This window comes from Paramisgurnus dabryanus, chromosome 23 (genome assembly GCF_030506205.2).
Source record: "Paramisgurnus dabryanus chromosome 23, PD_genome_1.1, whole genome shotgun sequence".
NCBI lineage: Eukaryota > Metazoa > Chordata > Actinopteri > Cypriniformes > Cobitidae > Paramisgurnus > Paramisgurnus dabryanus.
The window spans coordinates 5,568,372-5,590,334 of NC_133359.1; the positions used below are offsets into that span (position 1 = coordinate 5,568,372).

At 35.0% G+C, this 21,963-nt stretch overlaps 3 protein-coding genes across 7 annotated transcripts in view; 1 reads left to right on the forward strand and 2 right to left on the reverse strand.

Moving 5' to 3' along the window:
• Positions 1-159: 159 nt before the first annotated feature.
• tnnt3a (troponin T type 3a (skeletal, fast)) lies at positions 160-10,707 on the reverse strand. 4 transcript variants are annotated; one of them, XM_065292207.1, is made up of 13 exons: positions 10,617-10,704; positions 8,420-8,459; positions 8,285-8,298; positions 7,204-7,221; positions 5,052-5,070; positions 4,890-4,935; positions 4,679-4,795; positions 4,513-4,590; positions 4,313-4,426; positions 1,461-1,573; positions 1,275-1,365; positions 993-1,033; positions 160-401 (listed from the first exon to the last, which is right to left on the reverse strand). In XM_065292207.1, the coding sequence occupies exons 2-13, from the start codon at positions 8,437-8,439 to the stop codon at positions 365-367; spliced, it is 708 nt and encodes a 235-aa protein (XP_065148279.1). In that variant the 5' UTR covers positions 8,440-8,459; positions 10,617-10,704; the 3' UTR covers positions 160-364. The 4 variants fall into 4 exon arrangements, with proteins under 4 accessions (XP_065148279.1, XP_065148280.1, XP_065148281.1 ...); XM_065292208.1 differs by lacking the exon at positions 10,617-10,704 and adding an exon at positions 10,417-10,434; XM_065292209.2 differs by lacking the exon at positions 7,204-7,221 and having other exon boundaries at positions 10,617-10,707.
• Positions 10,708-11,888: 1,181 nt separating this feature from the next.
• Positions 11,889-19,821, forward strand: prr33 (proline rich 33). The gene is made up of 3 exons (XM_073813370.1): positions 11,889-12,046; positions 12,336-12,371; positions 15,399-19,821. Exon 3 carries the CDS (start codon positions 15,414-15,416, stop codon positions 18,291-18,293), a length of 2,880 nt encoding a protein of 959 aa, XP_073669471.1. The 5' UTR covers positions 11,889-12,046; positions 12,336-12,371; positions 15,399-15,413; the 3' UTR covers positions 18,294-19,821.
• lsp1a (lymphocyte specific protein 1 a) overlaps positions 13,466-21,963 on the reverse strand; it is a 44,344-nt gene continuing 35,846 nt past the window's right edge. For both annotated transcript variants that reach the window (XM_065292205.2, XM_065292204.2), the window contains exons 11-13: positions 20,306-20,398; positions 20,140-20,224; positions 13,466-14,300 (exon numbers count right to left, since the gene is read on the reverse strand). In XM_065292205.2, the coding sequence (XP_065148277.1) occupies positions 14,275-14,300; positions 20,140-20,224; positions 20,306-20,398 (204 nt within the window). In that variant the 3' untranslated portion in view covers positions 13,466-14,274. The remainder of the gene's footprint in view (positions 14,301-20,139; positions 20,225-20,305; positions 20,399-21,963) is intronic.

A 21,963-nucleotide genomic window follows, 5' to 3' on the forward strand; every position in this document is an offset into this window, starting at 1 on the left:
ACCCTAAACTTATGAATGTCAGAGTTTAAATGTTGTTGTGTTGTTTTAAAATGCAAACTCTAAATCTTCCCCATGTATGCTACTTGTACCAAACCCACTACACACTTCAAGAATGATCATGCACAGGTGGAATCATGAACAAAATAATCTTGGATGACATCATTTAAAAACATTGATTTTATTGATGTTTCACTAAGAACAGATCTACTGCTTTATAGTCAGAATTTATTTACATGACATACATAGGAACCAAATCACAGTCCAAGTCGAGGGAGTTTGCTGATCTTTGACACTACAATAATTATTGTCTGAGATGCATTTCTTCTCGGTCATCTTAGCAGTCTTGGCAGGCAGGAAGATGCACTTACTTTCTGCGACGAGCGGCGGCGCCTTTCTTGCTACTGTAATACAAAAGTGACAATACAGGTGAGCAAATGTAGGCGTATCTATCTATCTATCTATCTATCTATCTATCTATCTATCTATCTATCTATCTATCTATCTATCTATCTATCCATCCATCCATCCATCCATCCATCCATCCATCCATCCATCCATCCATCCATCCATCCATCCATCCATCCATCCATCCATCAGCCATTAACACTGGATTACACAACAACATGCATGTCACAGGCGATTCAAAAAGTACAAATAAGCACAAACAAATATACAATATTTTACATATATAATAAAAAAATATATAGAGAAAGGAAGTCATAATTATCTAAGATGGACATATCTGGGTGAACTATATTCGTTTAGGTTTCCAGTGTGCTAAAGTTCACTGTAGGCGTATCAGTCTTGATAAATTGCTAAAAATTGTTCAAAAACTTGTTTTAAGTTTAAAGTTTAATCTTAAAAGGGCTATAAATGTTTTCTTGAATTTAAGATTGTTTATTTATAAACAAAACGGTGAATATGCTGAGACCGCAACAAACACAACATGCACAGCAGGGGGCGCCATTCATTTATTATGCAACTGCACTTACAATTTGCTCAACTCTTCCACTCTTTGACGCAGTGTGAGGACCTAGAGAAGATGATAAGAGATTTATTATGATTTATAGTGATCTTGAAAATACAGCTTTGACAATAGCACAAAAAACTGTAACAATGCATATCAAATCTTATATGGTTAATATTGTTGGGTAAGACTTTTGTGTAAGAATATTCACAATATATCACTTTTTTAATGACTCTGATTCAACAATTATTAAATAAAAATATTAAAAATTAAATATTATTTGTGACTGTTTGTTTGTATTCCTTACCTCATACTTCTGTTTCTTTAACTTTTCCATGTGTTCAAACTTCTCAGACTCCAGGGTCTTTATCCAATCAGCCAGCTCCTTTGCTTTCTCTCTAATGGCCAGGACACAAGACACAAGGAAGTATAAGAACTGTCCTTACTCTGTACAGTTCAGATAACAATGCTGAATAATCCTGATTAGATTTACCTGAGTTTATCTTCACTGAGATGGTCAACGTTGAGCGGTTTGCGTCTGTCAGCCAAAATCTTCTTCTTTTTCTCTCTCTCTGTCTGTTTCTTGCCACCTCTCTTGGAATCAGCCTGTGAAGCACCAACAGAAGTTTCAGTCATGTTTATATCAAATATTTGTCCTCGTTTACTTATTAAACTCCATTAAAATTAGTTCACTGAAAAATTAAAATTCTGTTCTGATTTACTTAATCTCAAGTTGTTCCAAAATGTCTTTGTTCTGATATAAAAACAAATAATACATAAATAAATGTATAGAAAATAAATAAATATAGGCCTACAGGAAACAAACAAACCAAAAATATGCAGAAAATAAATAAATAAATCTTATTAAATATTTTAAGTCAAATGTCAAACACACCAACACAACTTATCCAGAGAGACCCAATCATCAAATTTTTATTAATACAATTTCGATTTATTTCAATTTTTACTATCAAAAAAAGCTTTACATGAAAACATACATTTAAATAATTCAGAACTAATGAGTTCAAATGTTTTAAAAAAATTAAAAAATAAGGTTTTTAAGGTTTTAATTTCTAGAGGAGGTCTGCACTATCAAATAAAAGGTACAAGAAGGTATAAAAGTTATCATTTACTTAATCTCAAGATGTTTCAAAATGTCCTTGTTCTGCTAAAAACAAATTAAAATATTTTGAAAAATTTACCAAACATATCTGGGGCACCATTCACTTCCATAGTATTCTTTTTTTACCAACTTGTTTGGAACAACTTGAGGGTGAGTAAAAAGTACTGTACTGTACCTTTTTTGTTGCTGGGGTGGTACCCCAAGGTACTGTTTTGTACCTTTACAGGTATATAAACATAATACAATGTTGTACCTTTTGGGGTACATTACTGTTCCTTAAGGATCTATTTTGTACCTTTAAAGGTACAGTTAACTGTTTTGTACCCCTAAAATTGAACTGGTACAAAATTGTTCACAAAAGGTCCTTAAAGTTTAATATTGTACCCCATAAGGTTCAACATTTCAATGTGTTTTATACCCATAAAGGTACAGGGGTGCGTTCTCCGAAACTACCTTAACGCTACGTCGTTCTTAAGTTGTACCTTAAGCTGTACCTTATCGCTAATACGTGTTTGCCGAAACGTTCTTAGTTACGTATACCTTCTGTAAGTCATACGTTCGTAAGGTTGGTCTGGAGCACTCTTAGCTATACCTTATCCCACATGACTCATCCCATCACTTTCATAAAAGCTTACATTGCAGTCATATATAACTAAATATTTGTAAAAAAAAAAAAAAAAAAAAAAAAAGTTTATACACTCCGTGTTTAATTAGGCAAATATTTTTATATTTAAAGAATAAAACATTCACATAATTAGACATCATTGGATTGATGGTTGTTAGATTTTTTATTATGTTTTCCAAAGGGACGTCAGCTGCGAACTATTAAATGCTACAGGCTTAAGAAACTATTTAAAAAATATATATTGGGTGTTGGAGTTGGTGAAACTATGGCAGCTATACAGCGAATCCTACTATTTAATTTGTGCATTTCATATCCGTTAAATCTTAGTATTTTAGTTGCATAAATAAATCGGGTAAAAAAAATTAATTATGATTATTAATGTTAATTCGACTTTGCATCGAAGTTTTTTTGACGTTTTATAACTTTGAGGCAACTGCATGCCATATTCTTTATAAACATTCAAAATAAACTGCTCCACTTGATTACGGCTTGTAGTCTCCTAAGGTCAACAAAATTTCCACATTAAAACTAATCAAGCTAAATTCTAAAGCAATCATACTATATATTTATAAAGGCTATTATATAATATATATTTTTATGTTATATTTGAAGTAGACAGACAGGCTCCAGAAATGCGTTCATTAAGCTTTATCCGCATTGTAACCACGCTGCTTGCGCATCCAGTGTCCAAGCACAATAAACGCGTCAACTAATGAACAACAACAGTTTGTTTTTAGATATTTTAAGTGTAATGCACAGCCAAGTACCTGCACGACCCACTTTATTCCCCTTTGCAACGCACTTATTGGGAACCCCTAATATAAATTTTAATTTCAAGTGAAGGCATGGCGGATGCAATGGAGCAGTTTATGCATGATACGTTTGGAAATAAAGTTGCGGGTTTTGCACGGGTTTGATATAAAATTTAGAAGGTTGAATTTAGTTGTTTGCAATTTGAAATATTTTTACCAGATATTCCTAATAAATTTAACTTGAACTATTTCTAAAATGTTTCTTTAATAAAGAACACCGCTATCTCATAACGCAGCGAAACCTATTACATGAAGTGAATAATTGATTGTCGAGCAATCGATATCAACCTATTCAGCACCTCCACCATGGACAGCACCCGCTAAGGTCGAACTTAAGAAGGTTTACCTTAAGCAACATCCTAAGGTATAGTTCGGAGAACACACGTAGGAAAGGTATACCTGTAGTTAAGGTGTACCTTTTGAGTCTTCGTATCGCGCTAAGAGATAACGTTATCGGAGAACGCACCCCAAAAAGGTACCTTTTAGGGTACCACCCCAGCGACAGAAAAAGGAACAACTTTGTACCTTTATTCTGACAGTGAATAATGACATCATTTTTATTTTTCGACAAACTATACCTTTAAACTATTAAAAGGTAAGAAAGAAAGAAGTTTGTCTTTAGCACCATAGACTAAATGGTCCTGAGGGAAAAATGGTTCTTCTTCAGTATATGGTACTGGTATGAAGAACCTTTTAGCATTAAAACTTATACAAATTTTCTCTATAAATCTATAAAGTTGATTTTTACATCCAACAAAGTATGAAAAAAAAGAAGAAGGGCTGACCTTCTGCAGATAGCTGCTGTAGCTTGCACCCATGTTGGACAGAGCTGATTTCTTCTTTGCCTCTTCATCTGCCCTCTTCTTAGCATCTGCCTCCTCTCTCCTCTGTCTTTCCTCCTGTAGGAACCATCAAGACAGGCTATAAACACACAGCTGGAGGACAAGCACATCCTGGACTCCAGGTCAAAGAAACAAACGCATACCTCACGTCTCGCCTGACGTTCCTTATCCTTCTCAGCCCTGATCCTCTGCTGCTCTGATCTCTCAGCTCTGCGTTTCTCCTGAAAACCAAACACACGTCCATATTTTGACACTTTGATCTATATGTTCTGAGAAGTTTAGGTGGCTAAGTTTGTGATTTTTACTTACAATTCTGTCCTTGAGGGCAATAAGCTCCTCCTCTTCTTTCTGCCTGTGCTCAAAGTGAGCATCGATGAGGCCCTGCAGCTCGATCAGATCTTTGTTCTGACGTTTCTTCTGGATGTCCTGCATTTCAGAAACACCAAGAAATGTCATCTGAAAAATTACTGTACACTGATGGACAAGTTGTTATTTATATATTTTTTTTAAAAACACTTACATCAAAGTCCACTTTTTCACCGTCTGGGATTTTGGGTCCTGTTGGTCTTTATAAAAAGTTTTAATATTATCAAACAAATGGTCAAATATAATACTGTATATTGTATTACTGTGAATCAGAGCAATGTATAAATGATGTTTTAGTGTGATAATGAATACTTACTTAAACCTTGGCTTTCCCTCTGTGTATGAGAATGAAAAGAGGACAAGTACATGTTACTGGGTTATTGGAAAATCAATGCCACACCGTAAAAAAATTCCGTAGAAATTGCAGCTGGGTTGCCGGTAATTTACCGTAGATTTAAATTTATGTTTTTTACTGGCAATATTTTGTTCAAAATTAAATGAACATTAAACATTTACAAGTCTTTGTCTTTACAGAGTAAAACTAAAAAAACAGCATCAAGCAAAACATTCTGGGAAACAAAATCTTACAGAAAAAGGTTGATGATGATTTCTGGTTCCCAGAATGCTTTGCATGAGGCTGTTATTGTATAGTTTTATTCTGTAAAGATAAAGACTTGTTAATATTAAAAATGTATTTAACTTTGAACAAACTCTTGCCAGTAAATAACATAAATGTAAATCTACGGTAAATTACCGGCAACCCAGCTGCAATATCATTGTAATTTCTACGGATTTTTTTTACAGTGCAGGCAATACAGGAAACAAACTGATGTTACAGGTCAATAATGTTACAGGTATTTGCATAGCACTCTATTTTCACAAAATGAGGAGTTTTGCATTCCTATAAAACTTATATTTAATTGATTAATAGATTAATAATTCATTCTTAAAATATATAATAATTATACATTTTTAATAAATAATTAAAATGTATTGTTTACATTTTTAAACAAATAAACAGTTGCCTACCATTAGATAACAAAAAATAAATAATACATAAATAAATGTATAGAAAATAAATAGATAAATAAATAAATATACAGGAAACAAACAAACAAATTAATATGCAGAAAAAAAAAATGTAAATAAAAAAATAAAAAAACGTATTAAAATTTTTAATTCAAACGCCAAACACACTAACACAACAGAGACCCAACCATTAATTTATTTATTAATACAATTTTCGATTTATTTAAATTTTTACTATCCAAAAAATCTTTACATGAATATACATTTAAATCATTCCGAACTAATCAAGTTTTTTTTTTAGGTTTTATCGAAACAACTTTAATCTGTTTTTATTTCTAGAGAAGATGGTACAAAAGTTGTCACTCACTGAAAAAAATGATTCATTCAATTTACTTAATTTTTTAAGGTAAGTGGTTGTAAATTTATTTAAGCTACACTGTAAAAAATACTTTGCTGCCTTAAGATTTTTGTTAAATCAACTCAGATTTACAAGTTATGTCAACAGAGATGAGTTGTCACAAATATAGTTGCGAAAAGTCAACTTACTTTTGTAAGTTATAACAACTCACCTGTAGTTGTAACAACTCATCTCTAGTCAAGATCAATACTAGTAAGTTCAAATGACTTGATAATCCCAGTTGATTCAACAAAAAATTTTAAGGCAGCAAAGTATTTTTTACAGTGTACATTTAAACAACAACAAAAAATATAAAAATTAAATAAAAACTTTTGTTTAAATGTAGCTTAAATAAATGGATTGCAACCACTTACTTAAAAAATTTGAGTAAATTGAAAGAATAATTGAATAATTTTCAATAATAAAAAAAATCATTCAATTTACTAAATCTTTTTAAGGTAAGTGGTTGCAATCAATTTATTAAGCTACATGTAAACATAACAAAACAAAAAATAGAAAAATAAAAACTTTTGTTTAAATGCTTAAATAAATTGATTGCAACCACTTACCTTAAAAAGATTTAGTAAATTGAATGATTTTTTTTATTATTATCACCCTAAAAAATGTATTATATTGAATGAATAATTTTTTGCAGTGTACTTCAAAGTTACATATCAGTGACAAAATGTTTTAAATTTTTTTAAAAGGTACCATCCAGGTGACAAATTTGTATTTTTTTTTTTGAAAGTGTGGTGCATTGCATTCACACAATGTTTTGAAGGTTCTTTCTTCAACATGGTGCAAGTTCCTCTACTAGTACCCCGACATCTAAACCAGCGACAGGTATTCAAAATGAAAGTGTGAGCTTTCAGCACATGCCATGCAGAGCAATGTCAGCAAACAGCAGGTCACAGTACTGTGGTTAGCTGAAATGAGCACTGAATATTTGTCAGATTATCACAGCACTGCTCCCTGATCAGAGATCAGTATAGATATGCTCCACTAGAGGGAGACAACAGTATAGAGGACACATCAACATTACCTCCCTCTTCAGTGCCCTCTGCATGCAGCAAGCATTGATCAAGAACAGAAACAAGAACAGAATTCATGAAGTTAGCAATACAGCCAATACAGTACAGCCAATGATGATACTCAAGATACTAGCGATGATACTCAGGATCACAGAATAGTGATCTGCACAACTTAATAAAGAAGAAATGTTTAGGCATTTTTAAATTAATAATAATTTTTGTCTTTCTTCACTGAGTATCATCGCTTTAACCTTGACAATGACACAAATCCTTAAAAGGGGAGAACATTGAAGATTTCATAAAAACAAAATGCATTTGATAAAACATACATCCCCCCCATTAAGGAAGAACTGAATGCTATGTGTTGTGTTCAGAATGGAATACTGCTAGGGCTACTGCACTTCAAAAGTAGTATGTGAAATAGTATGCATGATGTAATGCAAACTTAATACATATTTTATTGCATGTTTAATTATATTTTGGTGAATGTAGTAGTATGACAGTATGCCATTCTGCACACACCCAAAACTGTGCAATAATACATTTAAAATCAAATGCACATAGATGAGCATGAAAACCATTTAGAGCATCCATAACTTTATATAAAACACATGCCACTAGATATCTAAAGTACACTAAAGTAGCGACTGCATGACATTAGATACCAGTGGCCTCCTTCACAAGCAGTGATCATTGCCTAATTCTCGTTCTTAACATTGTCTGTGCTTATTTGGAAACATTTGTGGTGCAAAATCCAATGCAAAATAAATTACAATTCAAACTGCTTAAATATTCAATGTAATTCATAATTAAAGTCAATAAAATGAATTATGGTAAAAATGTGGGTAGGCATATAAAGATGCAAAACTTTTACTAATAGAGAAACCTTGCTATCATGCAAAAATTATTTACAATATCATGCATTCCAGAATACACCTGCACCCTAAATATATTTTCTGTAAACTATAATGCTAGTGATGACATTACAATGTTCTTATCAACATAACAAACAGGTGATACATAACCAACAATTACAATACATAGAATTAAAAAAATGCATAAGTGAATATAAAAAAAGGAAAATTTACTCACCCTCGATGTGTTCACTATAAATAACAAAAAAAAAAAAAAATAGAAAACCTTAATTATGGCCTTGCACTCCACACAAATCCAAAACAAAGTGTAGATCGATTTTTAAAATGAAATGATGATGTTAATGATACTCACACATCCTCTGTGTCTGACATGATGGCTGTTGTCTTTAAGACTACAAGATAATGGGACAAATCAGAACATTAAAGCAAGACTACAGACAGCCTAGTGAAAATCTCCAATCAAAGACTAAATATATAAGCAGAGACCTCCTTGGAATGGTGATTCATAAAATGGTCTCCTCCCCTTTCCATGCTGACCCTCTCTCCCTTTGATGCTGAACCAATAGGCTTATGCCAAATTGAATAATGCAGACTGCCAGCCAAAGAAAATTGACATCTGAGATCTTAAATATCTCATACATTTTTCCATAATGACTGTTAATTTGTAAATATTTCTGATGAGGTCTCAATGTATTTAAGTGCGCTTAGATCTCAAATGTTGGATATTTAAATATTTAAGTCATTTTTTTTATTTTAAAGTGTTATATTTTTATTGTATACCTTATATTGTATATCTTATATATTTATTTTTTGAATGGATTTTAAGAAAATTTTTGGAGACAAAATTGAAGCACAAATGAAACTAAGATTCATTAACATTAATAAGACACTCACGCTAATGCAAAAAAATATATTTTTATCCAAACACAAGTTAGGTCGCTTGTAAACCAGAATATCTGCTAAAGAAATTCTGACTAACTTTAAGATCCATAAATTCAGTCGAGAGTTTAAAAGCCGTAATTATTAAACATTATTTTATACCATAGTCTTGTGGCTTATCCTCACAGTTCAAGGTCACACGAGGCACCTTAGTTTAGCTTAGCATTGCCCAAAATGTTTTATTATTAGCTATAAAATCTGACGAAATTGAAGCTGACTTGGAAATTGGCAGACACATGATAAGTGAGAAGTCCCCTCGGCCATACTTAGATTTATGTGAAAGTTTGTTCTCCACTCTGCTGAGATTCGTGGTCAGGTCAGGATACTAAAGGTCATTGAAAAGATCAAAAGTCAGGGACTTTTCTTTAATACACCTCCTTGGGTGGTTTAAATCATTTATTGATCTTTAAAAACATATTTTTATATTGTTTGTCAGATACTTTGTACTATTTACCAATTTCGCGAGCAGGTCTCACATTTTTCTGAGGATCCGTAAGAAAACAACAAGGGTTTGATGACTTAAAATAGAAATAAACACTGATGTGACATCCTTACAAACATCTCAAGCCTTAGAATTTGACTTAGACAGCTGCAGTTAATAGGCTCAGACATTGTTCAGGATCTAGTTTCTACGTCCCAGCTCAGGTTCTTTCTCTTGAAATAGTATCTATATGGTACATTTCCCCTCCATATCTGGACATAGAATCTATAGAGTTTAAATGGGACAGAGTATTTCTTGTCATTCAAACAATGGTCTGTGACAGCAGTTTTCCTAGAGGCCCCCAGCCTGATTCAAAACTATAGACTTACTGACCAATATCACACTAACATCTAAGCATTGCATGAAAATGTATACAAAGCCAATATTATATTATTTTAACTTAGATTCTGTTAAATAGATGTAAACAATGTAAACTAAATTCTGCATAGACCACAATTTAGATATATTACAGCGTTAGCTTAATTTGTGAAGAATTGCATTAGCAGGCCAAAGGTCATGAGTTCGAAAAGCGACTGCCAAACGGATAAATGATATTGTTACTGTATATTTTTCACACCCTATTATTTTCAAAAACCTATGACACCTATGAATTTCAGATTTTTTCAAAAGCCATTTCATATCTTTTTTTATTTCCTATAGTCTGAGAGATTCATAAAGTTGATACTGACTATGTAATTAGCCGACTTTTTTCCATAATTTACTGATTTTTAGTTATTTGGACCCCACTGCACAAATACACAGGCTACATGAAATGAGACACGGTCTGTCTTTACAGCAACATGAAGATAGAAAGATAAATGTATCTGCAAATGTATTAATTAGTGACAGATACCAGTAAAAAGTCGTACACATGAATGATGCTGTAGACTATGTATCAACACACTCATGCACAGTTGTATGTTTCTTACAGTTTTACGGGTAAATAAAAAGAGGTTGCTGAATCGACCACAATGCGGTCTTCATTTGCAGTGCTTTTCTGCAGTTGTCTAATCTGCTGATCCTCATACGATGTGGGGGGACTCTGACCTCATTTACAGCTATGCAAGTCTTCCCGCCCTAACTGATCCATTACCCACTCGCTCTCATGCTCTCTCTCTCTCACCCTTACCTTAGACAAGAAGAAAGAAGTGAGCTCCCTGCTGGCCGAGACTGGCTTCAAAGTTTCCAAACATGCAGGCCTGAATAAGTCTGTCTGTTATAGTGACACCCGACACTTGAAGATCTACCATTGGTGGAGATTTGTAGTGGGATTGGTTTAGGAGGGAAGGTCCAGATCTTGACCCGGGCACTGAAAAAGGAGATGGATGAGGGTTTGAAGAATTGTGTCAGAGACTTAAGTCTGGAATGACCTACAAGTTTGGAATGTTAAAATGCTGTTGCTATATTTGCAATAATACTTCGCAAGCACAATTAACCCTTTATCTAAATGGGATAATCGAGAATGTATGCGGTTTGGCATTTGATGCAGTTTTTAAGGTAATTAATGAATGTTTTTGCAGTGGGGTCCCACAAGGCTCGCTCATAGGGCCTTACGGGATGTGTTATGAACCCCATACGAAACTGTTTGTCAAATGATATGTTGAACCTAAATAAAAACTGGCATATGTTTCACACAGATAAGGTAGCTTGTGTTTCATTATAAATGTTCAGAAACGTGACTGTTAGTTGCTCGGAATGATTATAGATGGTGATTATAAAACTGCATGAAAATTATGTTTCAAATACATTTCACCTTCCATAACAATATATATAATTATATATTATTAATTTTATTGATATATATTATGAATAATAATTATATTATAATAATTGTATATTATAAATAATTAAAATTAAATGTAATAAATTATCATAAAATTACATAAATAAATAAATTAAATACTATTAAATATATTAATAGTCAATACATTTGTGTAGGTAAAAAATGCATTTTTTGGGGACTAACAAATGTGTATATCTTTTATTTTGATACTTTTCCACATAGTTGTGCAATGCACAAATATTTTGCTGCATGTACGTTGTATATCGGGAATGTCTATTGACAAAATTCCTCAGTCCCAACTCCTGAGTCATTAAACACAGACAACACTTGAGTCACACAGATATTGTATGTATGTTGTCATATTATATGTATCATATTCTATGTTGTTTACAACCAGGCTGCAACTAGTTAATTTCACCCCCAGCTTCATATGAGTAGCAACTGCTGCGCCTTAACTGTAGGTGACGCTGTGCTAACAGTTTGCCTAACTCAGGGTGTGTGTCCCGTCCACACTGGGGAGGGGGGCGACACTTGATCATAAGGTGACCTGGTTCACCCCCACCCCTGCGCTTTGCTGACGGCTCCTGTACGCCGTCACTGCTCAGCGTGCATTCTGAGTAACAGACTCTGGGTTTTATTTTTGGACTGCTATGGAGCCTGTGCCTTCCATTTGAAGGAAGGGGGAATAGTTGAACTCAACATGAGTGTACCGTTTTGACAGTCCGAGCTGGGACAAGCAGGCAGCCGCCGGACACCCCTGAAGAGCAGACACACAGGTAGTGTACAAGCAACAGCTATAAATTTAATGTTTTTGCTAACATGTTAATGCCCACTGTGGGCCATTTTTGGAAAGATGTGTCAGTCCTTTAGGAAAAGGCTTTAGAGGGATTGCAACCATTTAACTTGTGGTAAAATGGAATTCGTATGATACATTTTCGTATATTTGTTATAATGTGACTTTATCTAAAAACTGGCATTGTTCTTTCTTTCATTTTTTAAATTGCTTACATTTGCTGACACGTAAAAATCAGTTCTGACTAACTTCATTCATGTTTATATTTACAGGGGACCTCTTCATCCGTCTTCTTCTACAGTCTCTTAGTAAGTTAACTGGATATGTGCCACCTGTACACCTGAACATATTTGTTCACCATAGGTACAGTACTGTAGTTGCTAATAAGCAGTAATGCCGTGCATGAATTTCTGCTTGGCTATTCTTGCCCTTTCCTCTTTTGAAATCGTATCTTGGAAGTTTTCCAGGCAGCCCAGCCTACCAGGGCCTTAAAAGGACGACCAGCTCTCGTATGTCTCTGTGTGTCACTCTGTGGCCTGAAGGCTTGTTTTACATACTCTTACAGGTGGCCTACATTGAAACCATGGTAAAATGTGTTATACGAGTCATTCAAGTATTTCACTTATATGCAATACCACTGCAAATAATTGGGTCAGAAATGCTGAATTTTGATCTATATCAATGCCAGAATGTGTAATTTGCACGACTTTGTGATTTATGTGTGACCCTGGACCACAAATAAGTCATAAGTAGCACATGTATATTTGTAGCAATAGCTAAAAATACATTGTACTGTATGAATCAAAAATTTTTTGCACCCTTAGATTCTAGCTTTTCAAAAAGTTGCACTTGAACTATCAAAACAACCATACATCAATAAAAAGCTTATTTATTCATCTTTCAGATGACGTGTCAATCCCAATTTCTTATAATTGACCCTTATGAATGGTTTTGTGGTCCTGGGTCACATATAGCAAGCAGTGCAATAGTATAATTAATATTATTAATAATATTGTAGACCAATGTTAACAATTATGATCATTGCTTAGTAAATATGTCACTTTGTATCAGTAAAGTTTTATAATTGTACAGTAACATAAGAGATATTTTATATTGATATTTGATAACAGTCTGTGCAATTTTTTTTTGTTTTTAAAATGTGGCTGCCCTGTATTTAGCTTAAGCAGTGACTGTCCCCCTATCATTTGGCATTAGATTACAGTGAAGGTGCCACCATACACTGTCACACGGGATGGATGACTTGCGCAGCCTAAAATTAGGCCAAGGAGGCATTCTAGATGTGTTGTGCCCTATTAAAAACTGACAAAAGTTTTGGGTCTTACTGTATGTGTACAAAATAATAGCACCTCATTGTAAAATTAATATAAAAATACAGCAAAAATTAAGAATCATACAAAATATCAAATTTATTAAAAAAGCTGCTATGGACTACATCACATTCCCGTTCTGTATATGACTGGGTAGCAAAATGGTTATAACTAAACAAATATGATAAAAAAAACAAATTCCAGTGTATTCATTATGTAGTCATTATGCAGAACTACGGTACATAGAAAATATGCAAAGAGATAAAAAAAAATAAAGGATATATTTGTAATAAGACATAACTTACACCATAAAGGTTATAATCCCAATTAAAATTAGCTGTAAAATTTGAATGGAGAGTTTATTCATTTTTTCAAATTAATTTGGGGTGTAAACATTTTATTTAACCGAATCTTATTTATATAAATGTAACAATGTTTCAGATTTTTATAAAGCCAGCATAGATAATCAATACAAAAATGGACGAAAACATCAACTATTTTACATTCAGTTACTCATCAATTTATAAGCGTTAAAAATAGGAATATTGTACTATCAACACAAATACTGCAGAAAATATTGATAACAACTTAATATTCTGTGGGAATGCATTAGATACATTTCTGAGAGTATGTTTGCTATAAACATCGTATATGTGAAAATCAAAAAAGACCTGACATTAAAACATTAAAAAGTGAAAATAAAAAAAAATGTAAGTCAGAAAAGTGCATTCAATAAAATGTAATGCATTACTTCTTTATATTTAAGGTGTTTGTCATACTGTGGTATATATTTATATTGAACTTTTATTGTACTTATGTGACTAAAATAAACAAACAAGTTTGATGGGTAACCTCAGAAAATAAAAAGATGTTTGTGAAGTCCTCAAAAGTCATCAGAGGAAAATTCACCTGAAAAAGAGAAAACAATATTATTAGTTAAAACAATAAAGATGCTTGTTTTTCACCCAAAAATGGTCCCTATCGACTTGACCATAGTAATTTTAATTCTACTAGGAAAAGTCAATAGGCCCTACTTTTTTGGTACTCATGTCATGTACTAACCCTCATGTTATTCCAAAACACAACAACTTTTGCATAATTTACTAAAACCTGTGTGAAGAAGCAAATCACCTTAAAATATCATTAACTTTTACATGATTTTCACAAAAGTTTAATGCCATCCAGAAAATGTTCTTCTTTAAATATATAAACATGCAAAATATATAAAATGGAAGAGCAGACCTCAGCTTTCCAAAAAAAAAAAAAAAAAAAAAAAACCTTTCATCCCACCTTCATCAGTTCTTTTTTTATTACCTCTCAAAAATGGGTAGGTTTCTTCAAAAACACAAAATTTTGATCAAAATTTAGATTTTTTTGGAAGGACTTTTGATAGAGATCAGATTCAGGGCGATCTTCAAAACATTCACGGACATGCAGTTGCTTGCCCTAGGGCGATACTTCCGAGTTTTATACATTGCGGAATAAAAGCAATATTGCGGAAAGCCGGAAATACTCGGCAATGGCAGCGACGCGTTTTCTCTTAATTGATTAGATTGTCAATGGCGGCAAAAGAGTTAAAAGAGTCTAGATGATTTACATGCTACACAAACCAGCTTTGGGGAAAAACAGTGTTACTGTATGTAAATTGTTATTTAGTGAAAATATTGATATTTAATTTGCTAACAAATTGGACTGATTTATTTCTTACTGATTCAAGCTGAATAATAGCTGAAGATTTTATTTAAAAAAAATATATATATAGTGCTTTATATGCTATACTGTATATGCACAATATGCTATTTATTGTCCCTACTTTGTAACTGAATGGGAAATAGCAACTAGCACAATCTTTTACATTTTTTGTTTCACAGAAGAAAGAAAGCTATGTGGAGCAGCATAAGGGTGAAAAAATATGGCATGCTTGTGAATTTTGGGAGACCAAAGAGTAAAAATATATATATATATTTTCAAGTGAACATGACAGTGTCTCTTATGTAATTGTTTTAGGGGGCTAAAGATTTCATGGCTGCCCGAGCAGGCCTGCTTTCCCAGCACTACCCACCACCTCTGTTCCCAAAACCCGGGAAAGAAAATGTCAGACTCCGGAAAATACTTAAGAAGACGGCAAAGAAAAAGGCTGCGGCCCAGGCCTCACAGCAATCCGTCCCGTTCCGCTCAACCCTCTCCCCAGTCAATGAAGCTAGTCCCGACCTAGAACGCAGTGACCACTCGACACCTCCCAAAACTCCAGAAACACCTTTATTCATTGGTACGGTACACCAACGTTTCAGTGTCCGACCACTGTATCAGCATGTGTCATCTCCCTACCCTCATCATAGAGGTTTCTCTTTTGGCCAGAAAGCAAGGATTTCCCCTCAACCATATGTGGGTCCAGCTCCAGCATTTCAATACACACCATCACCAGGACTAAGACATGATGCACATATTACGGCTCCAATCACGATTTTAGTGACCGAAGACATCACACACATGAAATCCTCAGACACGCTGCTACAACCTTCACAAAAAATGGAAGTTAGTGGAACTCTGGCTCCAAGCCCTCAGCTAATCGCTGTCTCTAAAACCGCAAAGTCATTGTTTGAAGTTCCTCAAATTACCAATTACACTGCAAAGTCAACAGGGTTGACACCATCATATTCTTCACCAACAAGGAGTAGAACACCAACTGCAGAGTTGTTGAGAGCCCCAACACCAACATTTGAGGTTAGAAAGATTGTTACACCAACTTCTGAACTGCAAAGAGGTAGAACGCCAACCAGAGAAATCAGAAGAGTTGCGACTCCAACATTTGAAGTCAAGAGATTTGCATCCCCAACTTCAGAAATTAAGAAAGCCCCAACCCCAACTGCCGAAACCAAGAAAGAGGCGATTCCATCTTCTGAAATAAAGAAGGTTGGCACTCCAGAGATTAAACCAGATACAACGCCTTCATCTCTTGAGACAAAACAAATCTCAACTCAAACACTAGAGACAAAGGTGCTTACAACTCCAATAAGAGCAAGGACACCAACATATGACTATACCCAATCAAAAACACATTCAGGACGTTCCAAAACACCCCCAGATCATGTGAAACGCGTTACTGTACCTGTGATTCAGATTTCAAGTCCAAATCCACTTTTATTTGCTGTATCTCCTTTACACATGGAGGGAAGAAGATCTAAAACACCAACCTTAAGCTTGACTGAGCCACATGATGAAATTCCCAAAATATCAGATCAGGTGAACGACACTAGTCTTCAGAATGGGGATATATATGCGAAATCAACTCAACTTCCGCAAGAAAAAGTAGACAAAACCACGTTTGAAAGCTTGTCAGAACCAGCAAAAGCTCAAATACAGGACACTAAAGCACTTGAATCCCCAAAACCTGTTGCAAAGGAACCTGAAAAGCCTGCAACCCAAACAACAAGTATTGAACCGGCACAGCCTATCTTATCTTCAGTTGGGCGTCAAAGAGTCCCAGCATTTGCCAATCAAAGACCTAAAACGCCAACAACACCTAAATCCAAAACATCATATTATGGATTGACCCCCGCTGAATATGCAGCCCACGGTGGAATAAAAAGCTATTCACCAAATTTTAGCATCTCTACACCAATTGCACAACCAACTGTAGAGGAACCTCAACTTCCAAAACAGAAACCAGAAGTACCTCAACTAGATGATAACAAGACCATGAAAGATAACGTTAAGCCTGAGGCAAAGCCTAAACAGCAGGTTTCAATCCAACCATCTCAGGCAATTGTTCAAGAAGAAACCACTGTGGCTCCTCTAACTTTAAAGGTTGCAAAATCTATGGGGGACATTCCCAAGGAATCTGTGGCACATACAACAGATTCGAAAGGACAAATTCCATCCATTGTAGTGACTGTGCCTGACATATCAGCATCAGAAACGCCAAAAACAAAGATAACAACCATCGTAACACCAAGAGTAAGAACTCCAACCTATGGATCTCCTAGACTTTCCCAAATGGCAGCAACGGCTCAAACTGTGAAGGAAACCCCAGAACCTGAAAGTAAAACTGTGCTGTTAGCTGACAAAGATATGGGAAAGCCAGTGGTTCCAAAGGTGTCGGAAGATAAAAGTGATACCCAACCATCGAAACTGGCAGAGAAGCCAACAGAGGGTAAAATGACTTTGTTGGAGCGAATTAAGCAGCAAAAAGTTGCTTCTGAAAAAGCTCCCGAAAAGCACGAAGAGGATAAACCAAAAGAAGACCAGAGAAACCTTAAAACAAAGAATGATAAAAAAGTAAGAATCGAGACAAAACCTAGTAGCCAAGAGGAGATCAAGCCTGTAGCGGAGAAGGAAGCTGATGCACCCTCCCTATCTGCAGAGCCTCTTTTGAAAGCATTACAGAAACCAAAAGGCGCCAAGTCGAAACTCAGTGGCTGGTCTCGTCTCAAGAAACACATGGTGGTTGAAGCCGAGGAACCCAAGTTTCCAGAACCTGGGTCGGAAAGAGAAGTCCCTGCTGGTGTTGATCAAAACTCAGCTGAGGTGAAGTCAATAGACGAAGCAAAGACTGGTGAGAGCCAGGACCCCCCTAAGGCAACAAAAATGTGGGACGCTGTCCTTTTCCAAATGTTCTCCAGCAAAGAGAGCATATTGCAACAAATTGAAGCCAATAAAACTGAGGAGCAAAAGAAACTGGAAGCAGAACAGAAGGCACCGACAGAAGTTCCTTCATTTGCACATCGTTTACCACTTCTCCTTTACTGCCCACGATTCGATGCCAGGAGACTAAAAGAGGCAGCTTCACGACCAGCGACAAAGATCGCAACAGTTTTTGAAATGGGACTCATAGGCCGCAAAAATAAAGAGGAAGAACCAAAAGACTTCAACAGAACAGCCAAAGGCTTCCCTACTTCCTAAACCACTGACATACGGTATAATTAATGGGAAAATATATTGATAGCTTTTGGTATAATGGCAGAGTTTTGATAAATATCCAAACCTGTTCTCTTTAAAAATGTAAAACTTTAGATCAAGATCAATTGACATTTTCTGTCAAATGTACATTGCAGTCCTAAAGTTTTAAGCTAAAAAACATTTTTATTTGAGACGTCACATTTAGATTAAAAACTTTACTTGTTAAGACATTCAAAGCTCATCTTTTTAATCAATGCAAACTATTTTTAAGCATGTTAAATATGTTAATATTTTGATAATCATTACAAACGGCAAACATTTTTACATTATTCAAAAAAGCAATGTTATGACATCAGCATTTTGCAATCTTTTAGGCAGACAAGTGCAACACAGTTTTAAACTGATAGCATTTTTTCTTAACATAATAAAAAAGTATAGTGTTCAATGATATATATACAATTTAGTTAATTGACACAATTGTTTTTGCAGATTCCCTCTCCACACATAAGATTTTTTTCTGTTTTGCTTGCTAAAGAAACCATACTAATAAGAAGTGCTGTTTTTTAAGGTGTTGGAATAAGTGAACGTAAGTTAAAGGTGGGCAGGCGAGTACACTTTTAAAAATAATGGTGCTTCTTACTGTTCGTTCACACTTGAAGCAAGTTCAACAATTTGCGCGAGTAGATTACATACAAAGTCAATTCAAAGACGCAATCAAACACGTCCTCGCGTGGGGCGATGTGAATGACGCGATATGGGCGGCGCATTTGCCGTGAAAACACGCACTATTCGCCCAAGTTGAAAATATTCAACTCGAGCGAAAAAAGTTAAATCCCGCAAGTAATCAATCTTGGGCGAGTAACGCGATGCCGCGCGTTTGGTGTGTACGTAACATTAGCGATTCCATAGAAGAATCATTTTTGATTCCTTAAATAATCAATCGGTCAACGTTTTACCTTTTTATAATCTAAAGAACAATTTGCGAAACAGAAAGATGAGGATCTCTACGAAACCAAAAATGGTTCTTTTATAGCATCGTGAAGCATCATCATTTTTTAAAGTGTAAAACTTGGTAAGTGCAGAAAAAAGAATCAGAAGTTGTATATGAAAGAGATGTAAATCGCATGTATGTCAAATTTTAGGCCTGAACGCAAGGCATGATGCACTCAGCAGATCACAGCATGCTTGCAGGGAACTTGGTACTCTTGAGTACTTGGTACTCTGTATTGGGTACAGTTAGTTTTCACAGATGAAACGGCTCTAAAAATGAACTTTTCAAATCATTATTGCAAGTGAATCTGTGAATGCTGACTGTCAAATGCTGCATGTTCTTACTTCAGGCCTATGTAAAGGTCATTTTGTAAGCTTTGCCTCTTTTTTGCATGTTTGTCTTTTGTCGCAGAAACTGTCGGGGCTGAGAACATTGTCTCTTTACTGACGATGATGTGTATAATGCTTTGCATTCAAATGGTGCACTGTACTAGATTTAATATTTTATATATTTTTCTAATAAAACATCTGATTTTCTTTCTTTCCTTCTTTCTTTATTCTTCACGACATTTCAGCATCTATGACTATATTTTTGGCGAGAACTGGTTAATCCATACACAAGTACACAAGTTAATCCATACACAGGTTGGAAAGGGGCAATTTGGTCTCTCCAAATCACCTAACTTGCATGTTTTTTGGCCTGTGGGAGGAAACCGGAGTAACTGGAGTAAACCCACATTGACAAAGGGAGAACATACAAACCCCACACAGAAAAAACACCTGACCTAGCCAGGGTTCGAACCGAGGACCTTCTTGCTGTGAGGTATTTTAAAAAGTGTAAAGACTGTCTTCTACTCACTGTAATGATCACCATCAGTGGAAATCTTTTCGTATTTGCCATGTCCTGTCACAACAAACTTGTACGGTTTGCCCGAAGAGGAACGCTGAAAATATAAAGGTGAGCAAAAGTCAGTTTAAACATTTTGAATTGGTGAAAATCAAACCTATGAGTTCAAGGTATTTACCCTTCTTCCCAGTCCTGATCTCTCGGCGGCACCGCCTTCTCCGATAATTTCCCACATGTTCTTTTTCTGCAGAACATCTCCAGGTTTAACATCCTAAGAGATGAGCATTTAGAAAGCATTGTTAACTTGAGAATCACTTTACTATCCTGCTATTTGATACACATCACATCCTTTATTAACATAATGGATGTTACAGCACAGTAGCACAAACGGCAAACAATGCAAAAGCATGTAAATCCATAACAATATTGTATAAGCTACTGCATTTATTTTTTACTCTTACGAGATATTGCTAGTGATGTTTTCTCATTTGTAGGTTGCTTTAAATAAAATAATTAGCTAAATGAATTAGGGCTGCATAACAATGAATCGCAACTAATCGTATGCAGAATAAAAGTTTTTTTTTTTACATAATACTGTATATGTGTGTGTACTGTATATAATAATTATGTATATATAAATACAAACAAATGCATGAAAATATTTAAGAAATATTTACATGCGTATATACATTTTTATATAATTTATATTATATATAAATAAAAATACTTAATAAATAAATATTTTTCTTCAAATTAAACACAGATGTGTGTGTCTGTGTGTTTACAGATACATCATTATTATACACCGTACACACACATATGATGTAAACCATAGACTGTAAAAAAAGATGGACGACGCCTGTTCGCTCTCTTCCATTGGTGAAAAGTGAAGCCGCCAGTGTCCCGATATGACGCTGACATCTTGGGTCTTGAGTCTGCGTAGTAGCGATTTCAGGACCAGTCATGCGCAGTAGTGAGCATGAAGTAAAGCCGCGAAATCAAGAGCCGCCCTCGCAGAATGCGCATATCACACGATATCCCAGCTGTCAATCATGACGTGACACCACCGTTTTTATATAATTAAATAACTAACTAAACACCAACTTATTTTAAAAACAAACATTTGAATTCACATCAGCGTGATAAAAACTACAGTAAATGATAGAAACAAGCTTTGGAAAAAAAGCGTAATTAAATTTTTTAGTTGGTCTCAAGTCCCATTGAATAACATGGGGAGGCGGGGTTTATGACCTATACTGGGACCAGTCACTGGGGGGTGATCGAGACGTTTTGGCTTCACTTTTCAGGGCTTGTGCGGCACGCTTGATGTAAACACAAACTTAAAGGGATACTTCACCGATTTAGCATTCAGCTTTGTATCTGTAGAAACCCGGCATTACTGAATGACCATGTTTCCCTCCCTCATTTCCCCCTGAGAGGAGAGATATCTGCATTTTGGTTCTGCAAAAAAGTCCTCCAATGATGTAATATGACGATTTTTGCATCATCGGAGGACTTTTTTGCAGAACCAAAATGCAGATATCTCTCCTCTCAGGGGGAAATGATGGAGGGAAACATGGTCATTCAGTAATACTGCCGGGTTTCTACAGATACAAAGCTGAATGCTAAATAGGTGAAGTATCTCTTTAAGATTAGTTGCGATTAATCGTTATAAATCTCTATATCACTCCGGCTGCCCTCTCCAACAACTACACTTTCTCATACAGTCCCCGCACAACAGGAAGGGGTGGAGGAACTGGTCTGCTCATCCCAAAGGACTGGAAATTCCAACAGCAAACCCCCTCATGTGACAGCAACTCTTTCGAATCGCATATT